General features: G+C 56.7%; 1 protein-coding gene across 2 annotated transcripts in view; it reads left to right on the forward strand.

Annotated features, from left to right (window-relative positions):
* Igsf21 (immunoglobin superfamily member 21) overlaps window positions 1–20224 on the forward strand; it is a 210529-nt gene that overhangs the window by 173976 nt on the left and 16329 nt on the right. For both annotated transcript variants that reach the window (XM_010614201.1, XM_033767970.1), the window contains exon 4: window positions 5958–6076. In XM_010614201.1, coding sequence (XP_010612503.1) covers window positions 5958–6076 — 119 coding nt within the window. The remainder of the gene's footprint in view (window positions 1–5957; window positions 6077–20224) is intronic.

The raw sequence follows: 20224 nt of genomic DNA on the forward strand, positions 1-20224 counted from the left end.
CTCACTTTATGTCTGCTGTGAGATGAGCCGCTTTGCTTTGCCAAACGCTCCCCCACGAGGTCCTACCACCAGCCCATCAGCTGAGAAGTCTGAAACTGCGAGCCAAAATAAACCTTTCTCCTTTTTAAGGTCATTGGCTCTGGTATTTCATTACAGTAGCAGAAAGTTAACCGAGAAACCAAGCAAGAAATTGCGCACACTCTGTGGTGCGATTTATATAATGTCCTAGGTAACCTGCATCACAGTGACAGGAAGCAGGTCAGTGGCTGCCTGGGGATGGGGTGCATGAGGTTACAAAAAGGCAGCAGGGACTCAGGTACAATGGATGTGTTCATTATCTCGAGTCTGGTGATGGTTTTGACAGGTTGAAACTTGTCAGATGTGTAACCTTTAATATGTTCGGCTTCTTGCTTGTCAATTTAATGGAGCTAATAGCAAAATTTAAAATAAAACAAAAAGTCAATTACCCCAGGGAACACTGAGCACCAGGCCAAGATAACTTAACAAGCTGTGAAACCCCAAGGCCCAGCAAGGTGAGACTGACGTTTGTCACGAAGACCTTGATCCCAAGCAAGTTGATTCACGTGCTCCCTCCTCCCTCCTCCCTCTGAGGAAGAGAGAGGTGCATACACAGACTTCACGGAGAAGATAACTTTACAGTCTGGCCATTCCAGCTTTGTTTTGTCTGTCTTGCCCCTCACCACGTGTGTAACATTGAAGACAGCCCACGGTGCGTAGTAGGTGCTCACTAATTTGTTTAAATGTTTAATCCGTTAACAGTGTAGAAGAAAGAACATGGCAAGTGCCTCCAGCACACTAGGCTGGGTTCTAAACGCACCTGCACATTCATCAGCTCACAGTGGGGCGTGCGGCCAAAGTCAAATATTGACTCTCCTGATTCCCCGGCAGTATAGGGAAAGTAAGTCACAGAACCATTCCCGCTTCCTCCAGCCCCAACCCTCTGCCAAGTCCACTGCCTCAATTCTGGGAGAATCTAGGACTCTTCCCAGTGGAAAGACAGAGCCAAGAAGCGAAGGACGATCAGAAGCTGTAAAATCTTGCCGAGTATGGAGAATGTACACCTGACCAGCTCAGCAAACCCCAGGCACCAGAATTAAGGGGCCCTCCCGAAGCTTGGAGAAGGGGATTTAGGGAAATAAGAGGCCATTCTGTTCCTCCCAGCAGGGAGGGAGGAAGCATATGGCTCTTGTTACCTGGAGAGGCAGCGAGGCTCAGAATAGAAATAGTCAGGTGCGGCAGAGACAGCTGCAAAGAGATACCCGCAGCTCCCACTGATTTGCTGGGGCAGGAGGAGCTGGGGCAGCGTGGAGGAGGGGTGGAGCATGATCCCTTGGGTTTGGGTTCAAATCCAGACCCTTGCCTGCTTATTCTGTGATCTCAGTCCTATTACTACGTCTCTCTGTGCTCCAGTTTCCTCCCTGCACGATGGGGAAAGCAATATCTCCATTGTCATACAGTAAGAATCCCAGTGCGTCTTAGACAGGGCCCCAGTGCAGCAGCAACAGAAAGAACTCGGTGACATCGCGGACATGCCCAGTACGACGCCTCCCACTATACATCCCCAGACATTGGCCACCCCTCCCTGTGGCTGTAATCCCACCAGGCAGGTGTTAAACACTCCTTGAACAGATGAAGACATTCAAGCTCGGAGAAGCCAGAAGACCCCGTGGCATACCACAGACTCCTCACTGCTGGACCCGGCGGTTTCTGCTGGCTTCCTTCTTATGACAGGTGCTCTGGGAACCTACCCCGGGCCAGCTTGCCTTGCAGAGCTACCCGCCTGGGAAGACAGATAAGATCCACTGCGTTCTGACAGGTGACGGCAGCCAAGTGCTCTTCCTGACTGACGCAGCCGGATAGGAGGAGGAGAGCTCCGCGCACGCGCTGGTCAATCAGAGCAGCCTGCCTGGCGGAGGAGCCTCCTGAGGTAGACCTGGGGAGCTCTAGGCATCCAGGGATTCTGCGCCATTGGACACGCCCGCTGCACTGGCGTCTGGCTAAACCCTTGAAGTATCCGTTCTCTTCCCAACAGTCCCCAGAGAAGGTAGGGAAATTGAGGCTTACAGAGGTCGTGTGAGTTTCCTCAGGGTCACAAAGCAGGTTTTGGGCCTGAGCTGGGGCTCATGCGTTGATCAGCCTTCAAATTCTGTGCTTCTAACCACTATGCTAAACGACTGGGCATAGAAAGATGGCTAGAGGCTTGCCATGCTGACCAAAATATAAAAAGAAAGTGGCCCAAGCAAAGCCAACAGCGCAGGCAAGGCTGGAAGTAATCCACGCCTCTCTGCAGCCATCCCAACCCTGCCCCACCTCAAGGCTGGGCCTGGACACGACACCGTGCCCACTAAGTCTAACTACTTACGTAGCATGGGGACGGCCCTCCACCCTCTCCATCCTAGTCCAGGCCCTGCAGAAGCCACAGTGAGCAGCCCTCGCCTGGCTCCCCCTGGGCAGGCAGAGGCACAGGTGCCAGCAGGGACAGCCCACGGGGCCCCGCTCTTCCAGTGCCCAGCTTTTCAAAAGCACAATTACTCGCCCTTCAGAGACGCTGTCAGTGTGGGTGAACTCGAGCTGCTAAACCGCATTACACTGATCTCCGCAGAAACCTTTGCAGTTATTAATAGTTTATTGATCTTGGCCCATTGCTGGTGAGAGGGAGCCTTTCCCCACCCCCTCGATCCCTGCTGCCTGCGGAAGGAAGGCCTTCTATCCAGCGTGCGGATCGATGCCACTCGCTTCTGGGGAAGGGAGTCTCTGGGCCGCGTAATCCACTTTAGCAGGACAAGAGTGCGGGCAGAAGCTCAGGTTTTGATGAGGCGCACAGAGGAGGCAGATTGGCCCGAATCAAAGCTGGGAGCCGGCAGCTGTGGGATCCCACAGGAGAACCAGAATCTGCCTGGGAGTGGGGAGGGGACAGAGCTGTGCCTGGGCTGGTAAGATGGTGGCGATACAGAGGCAGGCCCAGGGGTACAGGGTTCTCTGTGATCCGGCTGCTTTTCTGTAACTCTGAGTTCCAAGATAAAAATGTTATCTGAACCGAACAGGAACCTGGCACTGTGAGGGGTGGGTGGAGGCCACTGTGGCCAAGGGAAGGTCGGGAGCTGGGGCCAGATGTGGAGGAGGAGCCAGTGTCGCAGGAGGGGGATCCTTGGTGTTTTTATCTCAATTGCTGAGAGGCTTTGGGAAGGATTTCGGTCTGAGAACCACTGCTCTCATCTGCATTTGAAAAGACCCAGATCGTACCTGAGAGCTGCTCAGGAGGGAGATTGGCAGGTAAGAAAGCCCGGCAAACCCCAGGCCTCCACATGATGCACCAGAGGAAACATCTGGGACTTGAGCACTGACAGTTTGGGGAGGTGGACGGGGCAAGTGTTGAGGATGACGGCTCGTCTGTGACCTGGGTTAGTGGCCGAGGCCGGGCCACTCCTGTGCCGGAGAGCCCGGGGTAAGGGGCGCAGGGGTGGGAGGGACAGGGCATGTTGTGCTGTAGATACGGTCTCAGGCAGGCTGCCGTCTTCTGCCTAAGCCACCAACCCACGTGTCCCCTGAGCTGTCTTCTACACCATCTGCGTGGCGTCCCCATTTGTGCCACCAGGCAGATGGCTTATTTTACTGTCACCTGGGCGTGTCATCAGCGTGGCCATCCTAAGCATGTCACCTGCATTGCTGTCATGTAAACACATCTGCATATATCACCTATGTGACGGTCACCTGCACAGATCCGCCTGTGAGTCAGCTGTGTCATTATTCTCTTATGACGTCATCGGGGAGCTACACGGTCCCCTTGAGACTATTTCTTTACATGCTCCCTGCACTGGCCTCCTACGAAAGTCACTTGAGCAGGTTGCCTCTCTAACAGACATCTGTGAGTGTCGTCTAAACATGTCGCTCCAGGTGACTGTCATTCAGTAACAGGGCCCAGCAAGAAGACTACGTTTTCAGTCTGGCTGAGTTACAAACATAGGAAATTGTTCCTGAGGGAGACGGGTCCCCTGCTGTTCCCACTGTCACTGTGCTTTCTTCTGGGAGGATGAGTGGAGGAGGTGGCAGCGTTTTCTCCAAAAGATTCCCCTGACAAGCAGGACGCTTCTTTCTTCAGTGACAGCGGGGAGACCAGATGTCAACCTCTATGTGTTCTATGCAAATGAGGGTGTTGTTTATGCTAATCTGCGCTGGGCGGTGCGGAGGGGAGGGGTGCTGGGGACTGGCTGGGCTCCAAGTGACAGCAGCAAGAGGAGGGGGCGAGGCTAGGGGCAGAGTGAGTCATAAGGAAAAGGAGGTGGGAGGCAGGGATGGGCTGGGGGAGGCTGAGGAAACAGCTCAGCAGAGGCAGCTGACAGAGAGAAGCTCAGCAGACTGTGGCTTTCTGTCATCACTGGAGAAGCTCTAAGACCCACAAGACCCACAGCACTCTTAAGTTGGAACTACCACAGGCTGAAACTCGCGTGGGGGGTCACCCACACGTCCTCCATGCAACGGTGACCTGGCTTCTGCAGTTCCCCAGATCCCACTGGCCAGGAACTCCCCAGCCCCGCAGGACACCACAGGACACCAGACACGTGGGGGCCCTCTGTCCGCTTGGGCACAGAGTTCCTGCACACGTTCCTGTGACATGTCGCAGCCAATCTTCACCGCACTCCTATGGAGTCTCACTTTTTTTTTTATTTTTTTATGCAGTGCTGAGGACTGAACCCAGCGCCTTTACACTGCGCTACATCCCTTGCCTGTTTAAAAAAAAATTTTTTTTGTTTTTGCTTTTTCATATTGAGACGGGATCTCTTTAAGTCCCCACCATTTTTCAGATGAGGAGATGGAGGCAGCGTGACTTCCCTGACATTCATGGCTGCAAACACAGGAGCAGAATTTGAACGTGAAACTCTCTCAGGCATCACATTAAAGCTTTTAAGACTTGTCTTTCAGTGGAGGAGTCAGGAAGGAGCCAGCCACTCTGTTCACCTCTTTCATGGGGTGAGAGAACAACATACAGACTCACTTCAGCGCGGCCTGACCGTGTAGCCCCGTGGAAAGATCTAGAACAGGAGCCATCAAACGACAGGGTGTGGCCAAATCGGCCCTTTGCCTGGGTTGCCCCAGTCTGTGAACTGAGAATGTCTTTAACATCTTCAGATGGTTGAGGGAGGAAAGAAAACCAGACTGTTTCACGGTGCACCAGAATTATCTGAACTTCAGATTGCAGTGATCATAAACGAAGATGGATGCGAGCCCAGCCCGCGGCTCCAGACCTCATGGTCTGGGGCTGTCTTTGAGCCGCAGGACAGGGTCGGGCAGCTCCCACACAGACCGCGCGGGCAGCAGAGCCTAAACTACTTGCTCTGCGGCCTTGTAGAGGAAGAGCCTACAAGGCTGCAGCACCGAGACCGGCCCCTCTCACTCCCTGTCCCTGGGGTGAGGGCTCCAGGAAGAGAGTTCCGTTGTCCTCCTTTGCAGTGTCCCCGGGCGGTGTGGACACCGGAGGTCGGATTGAATCATCTAGTTCCTATCAGCTGTGTGGAGCAGGGGCATCACACCCACTCTTGTGCCTCCGTTTCCCTGCTTATGAAGCGGGAGTACTGATCTGTCGGACGTTGTCCAGGGGACGAGTGAGGCCGCGCCCACTGCGGGCCCAGGCCGTGTGCTGGCCGCACGCTGAGTGTGACATCTCTTCCCTCTTCCTCACGCTGCACTGTGGCGCATTATCCACCCAACAGCTGAGGGACTGCTCCAGGCCCCCTGGGTGTAGACTTGGCCGCGGGCCTGCGTGAGGTCGGCGCTCCAGGGGTTGTTGCTCCTCCGCAGGCCCAGCGCAGAGGCAGCGGGCACCATAGTCTTGCACGGAGGCTGCAAGAGTGGGCGGACGTTAGGGTGGTTTCCCGGAGCGCTGCCCCTCCTGCCCCGCCACGCCGGGACTCACCATGTCCTCTGCCTCCTCCCCTCAGGCTGCCCGAGGTCCGGATCTCAGACAACGGTCCCTACGAGTGTCACGTGGGCATCTACGACCGCGCCACCAGGGAGAAGGTGGTCCTGGCCTCGGGGAATATCTTCCTCAATGTCATGGGTGAGTACAGATCGATGCCCCAGCGTCATGGGGAGGAAGGGTGTGAGTGTGTGTGTGAGCGTGTACCTGTGAGTGTGCACAGAACATGTCAGAGCCCCCATCCTGGGAGCCTGCTGCACTGGTGTCGGATCCTCTTCCCTCTTCTGCCCTTGCCCTGGAGCGGCACAATACCAGACCAGGCCAGATGTGGCTGCAGGACCTGGCCCAGGATGACCTCCTCTGCGTGACCTTCCTCCTGCCCGCCCTGGGCCCTGAGCTGGGAGGGGCGCCGAGCCCACCTCATCCCGGATCCTCGTGGACCTGGCGGCGGTGGGGCTCTGACCCAGCATGCATGAGTGACGGAGGGAGGGCTGAGAGGCCCCAGGGAAGCGAGGGGACTCTGGGCCTCAGTCTCCACTTCCGTAAGGTGGGTGAGGGACACAAGCCTCATGGGTCTAGGCTCAGTGGCCTGACAAGGACTCAAGGAGGGAAGTGGGCTGTGCCTGCAGCCAAGAGCCTGCGGGAGACCCCCGTGGGGCAAGGGCATCAGAGGTGTCCCTGTGGGGACCATGAGCCCGGGGCTGGGGCGGGACAGCCCTGCTGCCCTCCCAGAGGCTCCTCCCCGCCCCACCCGAGGCCATCTGGAGACGGCGAAGGGCCAGAGATAAATGAGAAAGTGCGTGGGGCTGGGCACAGGGCCCTGAGTTCTCACCTTGGCCTCCATTTATACGTCTGTAAAGTGGGGATAATAACTAGCATCTGTCTCTCGCCGGGTCGTTCCACGGCAAGTTATCCCCACTCCGGCCTCAGTTTCCCCATTTGTAAAACAGGGGTGCTGCTCTGAACAGTCTCAGGGCCACCCCAGCTCTCACTCTCTTGCCAGGCTCACTCTGCCCGCTCCACCGCAGGAAGGCTGGGACGCTGGGCTCCAGGGAATCAAATTTCCTCATCAAATAATATTTACCAGAGAAGCAAAGCCTGCTGTTGTCAGCAACCGATGCAAACCCCTGGTCCGGGGAAATTGAAATTCTCCAAAGGCCAGGCCTCCAGAGGGACACTGATCCCACGGAGGTGGCACTGGCTCTCACAGTGCCTTGGCTGGCTCCTCTGACACTTGAGCCGGGAACCTTCTAGGGCCTCAGATGGGAACTAGCAAGGAACAAATCTCAGTTTGCATCTTGAAGGGTTCCTCATGTGACAAGACGTGTGCACTCGACAATCTGTTTATGAAATATTCGTTGAGCATGTACTGTGTGCCAGGTAATAGCAGCTAGATTGTGGAGGGGGGATGCACAGAGATAACAAGTGACTCGCCCAAGGCCACACAGCTGAGATCACAAAGTCTTCCTGTGGTATCAGGCAGCTCTCTGTTGCTGCCAGATGCAGGGTAAGGCTGACCCCGGAAATTCAGGGCATCCCCAGGCAAGATTCCCTCTGGCATGGTATTCATACATCATGCTCAATCCTGGCCAGGACCCAGGGACCTTGGCTCCTGGTTGGCTCTGTCACACTGCTGGAGGCAGCGTTGGACAGCAGCTGAGGCATTGAGACCAAGGCCACTCTTCAAAGGTCGCTCCACCCCAAGCCCACACTGCCCACTCTGCCCCCAAAGCAGCCTGAGCAGGGAGCGCCTCACCTCTCTGTACTAAGAGGGTCTGGACCAGGTGGCCCCAGCCTGTGTCCGGCTCTGACGCCTGTGAGTCTATTTCCCCATCTGCTAGGTGAGGAGCCTGAGGCCCAGAGTGGTGCACATATGGCCTGAGGGTCCCCAGTGAGTGAGTGGGGTGCTCCCAGCCAACTGAGACTCCCTTGCTCTGCATCCCTGTCTGGGGACCAGCAGACCCGTGGCTTCTCCCTGGGAAGCAGCAGCCATCGGAGCTGCCAGTCATGGAGGGGGCAGCGGTTGCCCGGATCCCACTCACGGAGTCACCAGCAGGGCTCAGAGGACTCCACAGGAGACTGAGGCGACAGGAGGGCAGGGCAGGGACACCACCCCATGCCCCCAGCTGCAGGGTGAGGCTGAGCCCTGGGGATGGGGGGCAGGGTTCTTCCCAGCACAGCAGCACCCATCAAAACTGAGCCACCGCTCCGCGGTCCCGGTGGTTGTCACCGTCTGTCCCCTAAGGGGCAGGTACACCCACCCTTGCTGGTCGTGTCAGGGAGTGTGCCAGGCCCTGGCCCAGAATATTCTGCTGTATGGATGATCGCATGTAACCCTCCCATCTGGGCCAAGCCCTGCCCTTCTCTGAACCAGGTCTGTGTCACGGGCTCAGTGGAGCTCCTGCTCCCAGGGTCATCACCCTCTCACGGCCTCAGTTTCCCCATCTTCAAAATCAATTCCTGGCCAGAATCTAGGCTTTCGAGGGAGCTGGATACCTGCCTCACGGGCTGGACACCTACTCGTGGGGGTTTAACTTAGGTCAGGTTGAGACACGGTGGGAAGACGGGTTAGTTGGACTCTGCATTAGTCAGCTTTCTACTGCTATGATAAAACGCCCGAGAGAAACAACCTAAAGGAGGAGAGGCGTATAAGGGCTCATGGTTTCAGAGGTTTCAGTCCATGGTCACTTGGCTCCATTGCTTCTGGGCCTGTGGTGAGGCCGAGCACCAGAGTGGGGCGTGTGTGGGGAGCAAAGCTGTTCACCTCACGGAGAACACAAGGTTGCAGACAGAGTTCCCGGGACCTGTTTCCGCCAGTCAGGCCCTACCAATGGTCAGTGCCCACGTGGCCCAATCACCTTCCAAAGCCCCACCTCCAAGCCTCTGAGGGACGCTTCCTGTCTATCTACACTATAACAGATGGCATTGCCCTCCTTATCTCCGTCTCCGTCCAGTGTCTGGCCTTCCTGTTCACTCCAAGGACCGTATGCCAGCCTGAGGAGTGGCTTCCGGGGTGAGCACAGCTGCAGGCACCTGGCTCCCCAGAAGCCCATGGGTCAGCGTCACAGTTCACCCTTCATTTCTGTGGCTTCTGCACCCACAGATGCTACCAACAATGAAGCACAAGTATTTTTTATAATGGCGTCTGCACTGAACATGTACAGATTTTATTCTCGTCATTAGTCCCTAAGCAAAACAGCATAACAACTATTTAAGCAGCATTTGCCTTGTATTAGGTATCATTAGTGACCTGGAGATGATTTAGAGTATAAGAGAAGGTATGCTTGGGTTATGGGCAAACACTTTGTCATTTATAGAAGGGGCTGGGCATCGAAGCTGCAGCTGGCCCCTGCAGATACCGGGGGAAGGCAGATACCACAGACAAGGAGACTGAGGTTCAGAGAGAGGAACGATTTGCTCCGGGCCCCTGAGAGTAATGGTTCTCTCTGTCCCAGAGCAGCGTGGCTCCTGTCATTCACCACAGTCTGGAATGGTGTGGGGCCAGCTAGACAGCATTTCCCAGGCAGTATCTCCCACCAGCCAGGAGCCTTGCCAGCCTGGGAGCAGGAGCTCCACTGAGCCCGTGGCAGAGACCTGGTTCAGAGAAGGGCAGGCCTTGGCCCAGATGGGAGGGTTAAATGTGATAAATCCATACAGCAGAATATTCTGGGCCAGGGCCTGGCACATTCTGAATGATCAAAAAATAGTATCTTCTATGATGGTGAACAGTAAATCAAGTCAGTCAAAAAAGAAGCACAGCCAGGTGAGGTAGTGCATACCTGTAATCTCGGCACTCTGGGAGGCTGAGGCAGGAGGATTCAAGCCCAGCCTGGGCAATTTAACAAATTAGTGAGTCTCAAAAGCTAAACAAACAAAAATGGAGAACTAGGAATGTAGCACAATGTAAGGCCCTGAGTTCAATCCTTTGTGTGTGTGTGTGTGTGTGTGTGTGTGTGTGTGTGTGTGCAAACAAAGAAAAACAGGCACAATGAATAAGGTTTAAAACTTACGCTCCCTGGGCTGGGGATTTAGCTCAGTGGTTCCACTGCCTGCTTCCAAAGTGCAAGTCCCGGAGTCCGATCCCCAGTACCAAAATAAATAAATAAATAAAACTTATACTCCTGCCCCCTCCTTGCATGACCCTGCCCTTCAAAAGTATTTCAAGGCAGGTTTTAAAAGTTAAGATCTGCATATTGTCTTGGCCCGTCTGTGACATCACGAGACCCTCCCTTCGTCACTCGTGCACTGCCCCTCCACCCGAGGACTGGAGGTCACGCAGCTCTGGGTCTCCTCTGTGTCTCAGGGCCCCTAAGGGTGTGGCAGCTAAGACAGTGCTCCCACTTTGGGGCCTGCAGGGGGGCTGCCAGGACTTCAGCGCGAGGGGCCACGAGGAGGGGCACAGCCAGAGCCACCTGCACCGGAGGCCCACCTCCCCTGCGCCGTCCAGCTCATCCCCAAGCAGCCACCTCCTTCCCAGGCCTCTGGCAGAGATCGAAATGCAAGAACGGCTGTCATTTTCACTGCCAGAACATCCTGGTCTGCGGTGGGGGAAAGACATTCGGGAGCCCCAGAGGTGACAGTGAAGGTGTGTGCTACACAGAGTCATTAATGTTTTTATCTGAGCTGCTGATAAATTGTAAGCCAATTCAAAAGTTGCATGCTGAGGCCCCAGAAGGCATTATTCAGTCACAGAAGGATGGTGACGATTCTTCTCGGGGTAAAGTGATGGAGGGAGGATATTGGGGGCGCACTGTTAACAATCGGATCAATGTAGCGAGGTGAGGCACCTCTACTGAAGTGGGAAGGTGCTGGTCTGGTTCCCCCAGTGTGGCAGGGAGCAGCCTTTCTCTGCCCCCAGCCTGCAGCTAGGAATGAAGCCCCCCTCCCCCACCTGCCCTGTGCTCAGTCTGTGGCGGATCACGTGACCCCCTCTGGTGCCCTTGGAGGCAGACATGGCCCCTGCCAGTTACAGATGAGGAAAGAGAGGCTCTGGGAGTTTAGGGGACACACCCACCAGAGTGACAGAGCTGGGTGAGGGGGCATCTCATCAGGACTACCCAATCCAGAGCTGGTACCCCAAAAGGTACCCTAGCTCCTAGGGAAATATCCGCTCCTTTACATGAAGGCTCTGTGTTGCAGATGTCACCTGAACAGGGATGCTGGCTGAGTGGAGACCCCGACAGAGCACTGCGTGCTCCAAACCTGCGCTCGGGGTTGCTTGCCCCTCCCAAGTGTAGGAGTCTGGGGGAAAGGAAAGGACCCCCATTCCTGTGCACCTGTGCCCATTTCTGGTTTTCTCATTCACTGCTACCCATTCGTTCACTGCTCAGACTCTCTGAAAAGGGCCCTGAGCTTGGAGGCCGGCAGGACCAGGGTCCACATCTGGGACTGAGCAGACCTGGCTGTCCCCCCAGGGCCTGCTGATCTCCTGCAGGCTTGAGCGAAATGGAGATCACACGACTCCACCACTCCGGAGGACGGCCACGCGGGGCACCAGGCAGACCCAGGCCATGCTGGTGTTCACGACAGCCAGAGGGCGGGATTGGTCAGAAACGGAAACTGCTGGTCTGAGACCTTTTAAGGTCCCCAGCTAGGCTTCTGGAAGCTACAGTTCAGAGCTGCAGCTCCTTCTATATCCCAGGGCTCTGCTAGGGTGGAAAATTATCAGCTCACTCTCCTGCCTGGTGCCTAAGTGGCTGAGCCACCCGTTGGGGCAGGGCCGGTCCCACGAACTGGTCCCAGGGGACTGCGGTGGCCACAGACTCCAGACAGCCAGGCCTTGAGGAAGAAGCCCAGGCAGGTGGAGATCCAGGCCAGAGCCGCAGAGAATCTGGGGCTCAGAGAGAGAGAGAGAGAGAGAGAGAGAGATAAACTGAAACCCCCACCTCCTGCCCCCAAACCCCCAGGCTGTGAGGACCAGCCAATGCTGGGCAGGCCCAGTGCCCTTCCACTCCCTCCCTGTCCCCTGTCCTACTTCTGTGGGTGAGGGGCATGGAAATGACCCACATCCTCCCAACTAGAAAAGGAGGAGGCTGGATAATCCCCAGCTGGAGAATTCTCCCTCTCTTCCATTAAGTGGACCATAAACAAGGCGCCGACTTCCTCAGAGAGTCCAGGAATGGCTAAAGGTATGGGCTTCGGATTCAAACATAAATTTTCTACCCAGTTCTGCAACCAGTAGTAATAAAGGCAGTTCACGTTTACTGAGCATTTACTATACACCAGGCACAGTTCTGCATAGCACCTGCTATATCATTTAAACGGCCTTCTAAGAAAGTTCTATTACTACTTTCCTCATTTCCCAAGTGTGAAACCTGCGAAAGGATTTGCCTAAGGTCATAGGTCCGGCAAGGGTAGAAACAGCCTCAAAGCCAGAAGCTGGCTACAGAGTGGACCTGACCACGGTACTCCACTGCCTCTCATGGGGATGTGGCCTTTGGCAGGGTATTTGATATCCCAGGGCCTCAGTGTCCCTATCTGCTAAGCACAAGTGACACAGCCCGGCTGGTGCTCTCTAAGCCAGGCAGTCACAGCCCTGCCCCCACCCTGGGTCCTGTCCAAGGACATGGGGACCAATCGGAGAGATGGGGTGGAAGGGGGAGATGGGGCAGGACCTAGGGCTCCACGGAGATGCTCTGTGCCAGGCCCCAGGGAGCTGCGTGATCCTGCTCAGCAGTCAGTGATGGCAGAAAGCAGGGGTGCAGCACCAGGGCTACAGGGCCAAGGACCTCTCCAGGGGCCCCATGCCAGCTGGAGCTTCTGAGGGCAGCTGGATGGGCGGTGTGGACCTGAGACAGCTGCCAGGCTGAGTGGATGAAGGCAGAGAGGCCAGGGTCCTCCGCGCAGGACACGAACATGTTCAGAGGCCAGAAACGGTGGCCTTGAGTGCATGGAATGGCTGGGGCCTGTGGCCGGATGCCCATTCTGCTGTCCGCCCTCCTGCATGGACCTCTGGGCTGCAGGGGTCAGGGACTGAGAGCCAGTTCGGGGAGGGGCAGACACATGGGTTTAGAGCCCGGAGGAGCACTTTGAAGCTGAATGGGTCATCTAGCAAGGACGGTCACTTCCCAGCATCGGCCCCACAGGCCCCAGCCTGCAGCCTGGCTCCCGGACAGGCTTCCAGCCTCCTCCCACACCCCTGCTGCACAACCTGCAGAGGCCCACATGTCCCTGCACCCGTCTCTTTGGCCCCTGTCACGCTGCAGGGCAGGGGACACCAGTGAGAAGACAGGCTGCTCGGAGAGGTCAGGGGATGTCCCTGATGGCCCACAAGGAGCGCAGGCTAGGATTTGAACTCAGGTCGCAAGGAGACGCCCACTCTACAGGAAACAAGGCTGTGGGGAAGACAGAGGCGCCACCTGTCTGCGTGTGGGACACTGCGGCAGCGAGCCAATCTGTGGATCAAGGGCGCGCCCCACGCCAGGCTTCTCTGGAGGAGAACAGCATGAGGCATCAGAGGGGCCTGGCAGCAGCGGGGAAGACGCAGGTGGGGTCCAGATGCCCACTTCACGGTGGAGGAGACGGAGGGCCGATAAAGGACAGCCTCTGCATGTCCCCTCCCACCATGGGGACCTGGAGCCCCCAGCTGGGGACGGAGGCTGAGCCTTCGAGGCCCACGCTGCGTGTGACCTGGGGAGCTGAAGAGCTGTCACCCTGGACTGTCACCCTGTCTACGTCAAGCATTTTCCTGCATCTCGGCCCTGGGGCCACGCGGCAGAAGGTCACCTTCCTTCCCTCTGGGGAACTCGAGTTCTGGCAGGGAAGCAGGCTGGCAGTTTGTGCACTCCTTTCTCTCACGTCCCAGGCCTTGGACTCAGCCTTATGTATGAGTGGCTGCCTTATTCCTGCTCCTGCAGGGGCTCAGTCCGACTCTCTCCCAGTGGCCACTCCAGAGGTGCGTTCTAACATAGGACAGTCCGCTGCTGTAGACGCCAGGCGTCGTCCAAGAACTCTAAATATAGTAATTTATTTAACCCTCCCAAAGCTTAGGAAGAAAGGCATTTCTATGATTCCCACTTTCATAACTAAGGAGCCAAGCATGGTAGAGAACGCTGATAATCCTGGCTACCCAGGAAGCTGAGGCAGGACGGAAAGTTCAAAGCCAGCCAGGACAACTTACGGAGAACTTGCTTCAGCATAAAAATTAGAAAGGGCTAGGGGTACAGCTCAGTGACAGAGCGCTTGTCTGGCATGCACGAGGCCCTGGGTTTAATCCCAGGACGCATGGAAGGAAGGGAGGGAGGAAGGGAGGAAGGGTTGGGGAGGAACTGAGACCCAAAGACATTAAATGACTCACTGAAGGTCACACAGCCAGAATGGCCGTCTATAAATCTAGCCTACCTGGCTCTGGGGCCGCACTGCAGCCTCTCAAGAAATGACCCACGGTGCCCACCTGAGCCAGGCGGTAGACACTGCTGCGCTCCCTGGAACTGCCCAGACGGGTGGCTGCAGCACCCCAAGGCCCTCGCCCAGGGCTCCCCTCCTGTTGCAGACCAGCACAGCCACAGCCCCCCTGCACCCGGCCGGCAGGCAGGGCTGCTGTGCATCATTAAAACCTGACAAGCGTCAGGTCAGCCCTATGCTTTATCCTCTCCACCACTGGGAGCGGGATTTAGTGGCTCTGGGAGAAGGTAAACTTCTGCTATCCGGGACAGCCCCTTAATTACAAGTGATATGTGGCCAGGGGAGCGCGGCTCCTCGGGCTGTGATTTAAGGTGCAGGCTTAGGTTACAGATGAGGTTACAGGTGTTCACAGAGCCGAAGCACAGCCAGGAGAGCTGGGCAGCTGCCTGAGAGCCCTAGTACCTCACGGTGAAGGGCCAACAGACCAAGAGCACACCGCACAGCAGCTCAGCCTGGGACTCAGCAGTCCTGCTTCTGCTGCCCGCTTCAAGTGGGTCCCTGACTCCGTTTCCCCAGCTGTACGTGAGGAGACCAGGCTCCCTCACTCACGCCAAGGAGCAGCAATCACCATCATCTTAGAAGCAAAAGCTGACACCACCGAGCAACACCGATTATGAGCCAGGCCTTCATAGAAGACCCAGCTCCCCGTGAACGTTCTCGCTCTGCCCCCGTGGCAGCTGGCAAGGTGAGGAACTGTTACTCCAGTTCCACAGAAGGGGAAACAGAGAGAAAGCAGCTTGCCCAAGGTCGCACAGCCTGCGAGTGACCAAGCAGAGATCCAAGCCCCTGAAAGGCTTCCTGGAGGCGGAGGACACAGGGTCTAGCTGCCTGTCACAGAGGTTCCAGCTGGCCGGGGGTCCCTTGGGAGGTCTGTGGCCCTGAAACCCTGGTGCTGCACCCCTCATGGCCTGCTTTCTACCGTCACTAGAGGGTGGGGCCGATCCAGGACCAGAGGTGCTGCAGCAGGAGCCCCGTGGTGACACAAGGAACATGGCAAGGTGAGAGGTCCAAGGTACCGGACAGGGTAATAGCAACAGGTGATGGCGACAGCACTGACCGAATGGCTGACGTTTACTCTGTGCTCAGCCCGTGCCAGGCCAGGCTCAGTGTTTTCCGTAAAGCTCACATGAACCCTGTCAATACCGATGAGGAAACTCAGGCCCAGCAAAGATAAGCAACTTACCGAGCTCACCAAGACACCCAGTGACAGAGCCTGGATGTGACAGTGAGCGGCCTGGCCCCAAGCTCCTGTGAGGTTCACTACAGGGCCGGATCCTGAGCGATCAGGAGGCCCTGTCTGCCTATGGTCCATGTGGAAGGAGAGCCCAGGGTGTCCACCGTGGAACACGGGAGTCTGTGACCAGGGGTCACGGAGCTCACTGCAGCAGCCTGGGATGAGAACAGAGGGGAGTAGAAAGCCACTTCCGGGAGTCAGAGATGGTGTTTGGGGGGGCAGGTGTGAGGCACAGGGCCGAGGCAAGGCCAGGAGAGAGGCACAGGCGCTGAGCTCTGAGACCCCAGCCAAGGCCCTTGCCCGGCCAGCATCTGAGTCCCTTTGAGGATGCAACTTCACTGCCTCGTCCAGCTCTAAAAAGACAGACTCCAGCAGATGCGCAGGAAAGCAAGGAGAGTCTGATGTTCCCTGTGACCGGTGTGCGAGTGCCTTGGGACACTGAGTTGAACTTTGTCCTTGCCAATTGCAGAGGAGGAGAAAATGCGCGATCCCTTCCCACCAAACGCCCTCTGCCACCACTCCTGCCTGGTAGGCAGGAATATTTACCCTCTCTCTGACTCGGGACACCAGTCCTGCAATGCTGCTAGGACAGGCAAGATGGTGGCCCAGGTGCCCCAGGGAAATCTCCCACTGGGCTGGGGTGTGGGCAGGCGGGGTGCAGTCCAGGAGCATGGGGTGGCGGGCGTGGCCCAGCTCGGGGAATCCCGCGGGCCTTGTGCTCATTCTCCGATGCTGGAGAATACGTGGGCGCTTAGACCTTGTCTGCTGCACCTCTGGCTGCTTAAAGGAGGAAACTGAGGACAGGGAGGGGGAGACACACTGAAATCCGCGCCCCAGCCTCCTCAGAGGCCTTGGCCTTTTGACCTCTGATTGATTCCTTTTCCTCATAGACAATCGTGAGCTAAGAGAGCAGGAATAAGTAGAACTTACTGTGCGCTCACCAAATGCCGCTGTCTTAATGGCTTCCTCATAATCCTGGGCTGGTGGGGCCGTAACACCGGAATATCAGTAGCTTGGGAAAAGATCCAAATCTGAAACTCAGCAGGCTGGGGATTTAGCTCAGTGGTTCTGGCGCCTGCCTCATAAGCACAAGGACCTGAGTTCGATCCTGAGTTCGATCCCCGGTACCAAAAAATAAATACATAAATAAAAACTCAGCCAAGGAATCTACTGAGCGTAGATCGCTTTCACACCGGCTGACCCATCAGAAGTCGTGGACCCTCCACACTTCATTCCCCAAAAGTGGCCCACAGGACACCGGTGCCCTTGTCCCCCGTGCTTTGTGCGCAGTCTCCAGGTCATGCTGCTTCTGATGTCCCCACGCTCTGGGCACGTGAGGCCAGGGTAAGCCCTGTTCTAAGCCCTAGGTCATGCCACCCCGTGCATGGGGGTACACAGCTCTGGGGGAAGGGGCGGGCGTGTTCCTCGGTGGGGGTGTAGGGTCCCCCAGCCCCGATCTCCCCTGCTCAGCTGGGGAAGGAGGAGCCGCAGCCACGCGCTGCCACCCCTGGTCGGATCTCCAACACACCTCCCGCCTGCCGGGCCTCCTGAGCTTCCGAAGGCTTCCGAGGCTTCTTCATAAAGCTGCACATTTAGCACCTGGTGAAACCGCCCATGTGTGTAATATATACCTCTAGGGCATATTGAAAACATCCCCAAATTGGCCAGCCTTGCTGCTGTTTAAAGCGAATCCGTGTCACACCCCGTAGATTTCAGCTCTGCACAAATGGCACCTATTTGTGGGACTTAAACACTCGCTCTGTTACCACATAAATGAAGGACTGAGGCTCAGGCAGTGGCCACCCACGGGCTGCTCCGACTGGCAGAACCCCAAGGGTGGAGGGGATCCACGTGGGACTGGCAGCTCAGGAGGCCAATCAGAAAATTGGATTATTGACAAGCAGCCAATCAAGGTGTGAGTGGAAAATTGTATCCAGCTGTGGGAGGTGGGGCTTTGGGGATTTGGGGTCGGTTGAGCCCATCACTGCATAGGGCGAGGAATGTTCCAGAGTCCTGTCTATGCCCCGTCTACTGATACTGTCTGATGTTGTCCAGATTCCTGTGATCCGTTCCTTCCTGGTCAGCAGTGATCTTCTCCACTATTTACTAAGTACCTACCACGGTCTAAGCCCTCCATGCCCATAACAACACCAAGGTGATTCTTATTAGCTCTAATCTAGAGAGGAGCCAACAGAAGCTTAAGCAGTTCAAGGCCATGGTTTTCACACCCGACTCTTGTGGAATCACCTGGAGCACGTATTTAAAGCCAGATGTCCGGATCTGGAATGGGGTGGAAGAACTCGCACTTCCTACAGACCCCACTTGACGCTGTGTTCCTGGGCCCAGGAGAACACGTGGAGGACCACCTGGCTAAAGGAGTGTAGTGCAGGAAACAGCAATACGTGCAAATCTGGGTCCAGCACAAGCCTGCTGCCCTTTCCCATCAGCCGCAGCCTGAGTGCGATCTGCTCCCCCAGAGCACTCGGCCAGGGCCTCCATTGGGGACTGTTAATTTTGTCTTCTACCACTGCCAAAACAGCAGCGGGCAAGGGAGGGCCAGGCGGGGGAGGGGGCTGCCAGCACCCCTGGGTGGGGGCTGAGGCCCCCAGACCCTGCCCGGGGCTGCGTCTCATGGTGGGGAGCCCGGGGTCAGTACCAAGAGCTCTTCACCCTCGTCACTGCCCCAGCCCAGGGCCTCCCACACCCCACCATCTCGCGTTGGAGGCAGGGGCTCAGTTCAGCCACTGCCGCCGAATAAAAGGGCCTGTTGCAGCGATGCAAGGACGGATGCTGCTTGTATCGCCCCCGTTGTCAATGGTGACTCCACTTGCGCACTTCTGTTGGGTTTGTGGTTCGTGTCTGTGTTTGCCCCTTAGCTGCTGTTACTATTCGGTTCAGTATTTAATTTTCTCACGAGCTGGAGAGTTGCACTGCCCCGCCCTTTCCTTTCCCACTGGAGACCGCACACACCTTGGGTCCCTCTCTCCAGGCCCTGCTGTGACCCTTCCCTTCCACACTGGGTGGGGACCTAGCTCATCGGACAAATACTTCTTGAGCAATTTCACGTGTGCCGGGCCCTTGGGAGGTGACAAGGACCCCACCTCTGTGGTGCTCGCGTCCTAGGAGGGCTGTCGGAGAAAGAGATGGGTGTGCACACACTGGGACACGCTCTATGAAGAGAACAGGGATGCGCTACAGCTGAGAACAGAAGGGAAGCTTGGCTTGGGCTAGGAGGGGATTCGCAAGCTGAGCCCTCAAGGACAAAGCAGGACACAGCTGTGCAAAACAGCGAAGAAAAGAATCTCTGCAGAGGAGGCAGCAGATGCAAAGTCCCTGGGGTTAGAGTGAGCTTGAGGTATTGACTGGTGGATGGGAAAACAAAAGAACCAATGAAAGCACAATGTGTTTGCAGTGTGGGACGATCACGAGAAGGCTGGAGACGGCAGGAATCACAGCAGTTGGGGACCCGTGGAACCCTTGTGCTTGCCTGGGTAGGAGAGAGGAAGAAAATAAACAGGGATGGAAGCTACCTCGAGGCAGCCGGCGTGAGTTCTGAGGCTCGGTGGAAAGCAGACAAGCCACAGGCCCAGAGGGCACCCAGGCTACTGAGAGGCAGACCCGGACCTGGGACAGAGACAGGCGGCAGTGAGCGCGGTAAGGGCAGGGTGCTCCAGACGCCCAGGGGAGGCCCCAGAAGGCCGCCTGGAGGGGGAACCCCGGAGGCCACCCCGAGGGATGGATGGAATCACGCATGGAGCGGCCGGTCTGCGTTGGGCACAGAGGAGCCGAGCAGCCGAGAGGGCTCCCTGGAGGAGGCTCTGAGCAGCGTCCCAAAGGAGCAGGGACAGTGAGACCCACGGAGACGGCGGGGAGAAAAACAAAGGTGTGAGAAGGAGGCAAACAAGCAAGGAGAGGAGGGCTGGGGAGCAAGGAAGGGAGGAAGAAATTAAAATCTGGAACGTGAAGGAACATTTATATTCATGGACACTTTTCTATTAAGAGGGCCTTTTCTCTTCTGAAATACAGCGTAATGACTAGGAGCTGAGCGAGAAGAAAGGCAGTCGATAGAACAGGCACGCTGAGAGGGAAGAATGGATTTTTTTGCAAATAATATAATTTTGAACTTGTCTCCCCTTCCTGCACCGTTCCCCAAATCTAAGGGACTGCCTCCTCGTGAGAGATGGCGCCCAAGGGGGCGCACTCAGCACCTTCACAGAGCACTGCCCAAGGAGCGGGAAGGATCGTCCCTTCCTGGAGACAACGGCCAACCCTGGCGGAGCGAAATGCCTTTGCGACCCTCTCAGCCAAGGGAGCGGCGCGGGCAAGCAGAGAGGTGATCCAGGCAGCCTCTCTGCCGTTCAGCCCCGCGCTGTCCTTGTGAGGGTCTCTGTCCCCTCTGCTTCTCCTCTCTAAACCCCTGGATGCTGTAAGGCTGGCAGGATGTGTGTTATTGAGCCCACAGTTACGTGGGGTGTTGGTAGCCACACCTCAGCAGGAGAGCTGGGGGGCCCTGGGGTGCTGGGATGGGGTGGGCATCTTGGTGGGAAGAGACTGGAACTCTGGGATGCACATCAGACGCAGATCCCGGGCCAATCTCCCTGCTTTCACCACCGCTGGCGTCTCTACCAGATGGGGCTTGTGCTGAGAGGGCC

This window comes from Fukomys damarensis, unplaced genomic scaffold (genome assembly GCF_012274545.1).
Source record: "Fukomys damarensis isolate Sample0158 unplaced genomic scaffold, DMR_v1.0_HiC HiC_scaffold_23, whole genome shotgun sequence".
NCBI lineage: Eukaryota > Metazoa > Chordata > Mammalia > Rodentia > Bathyergidae > Fukomys > Fukomys damarensis.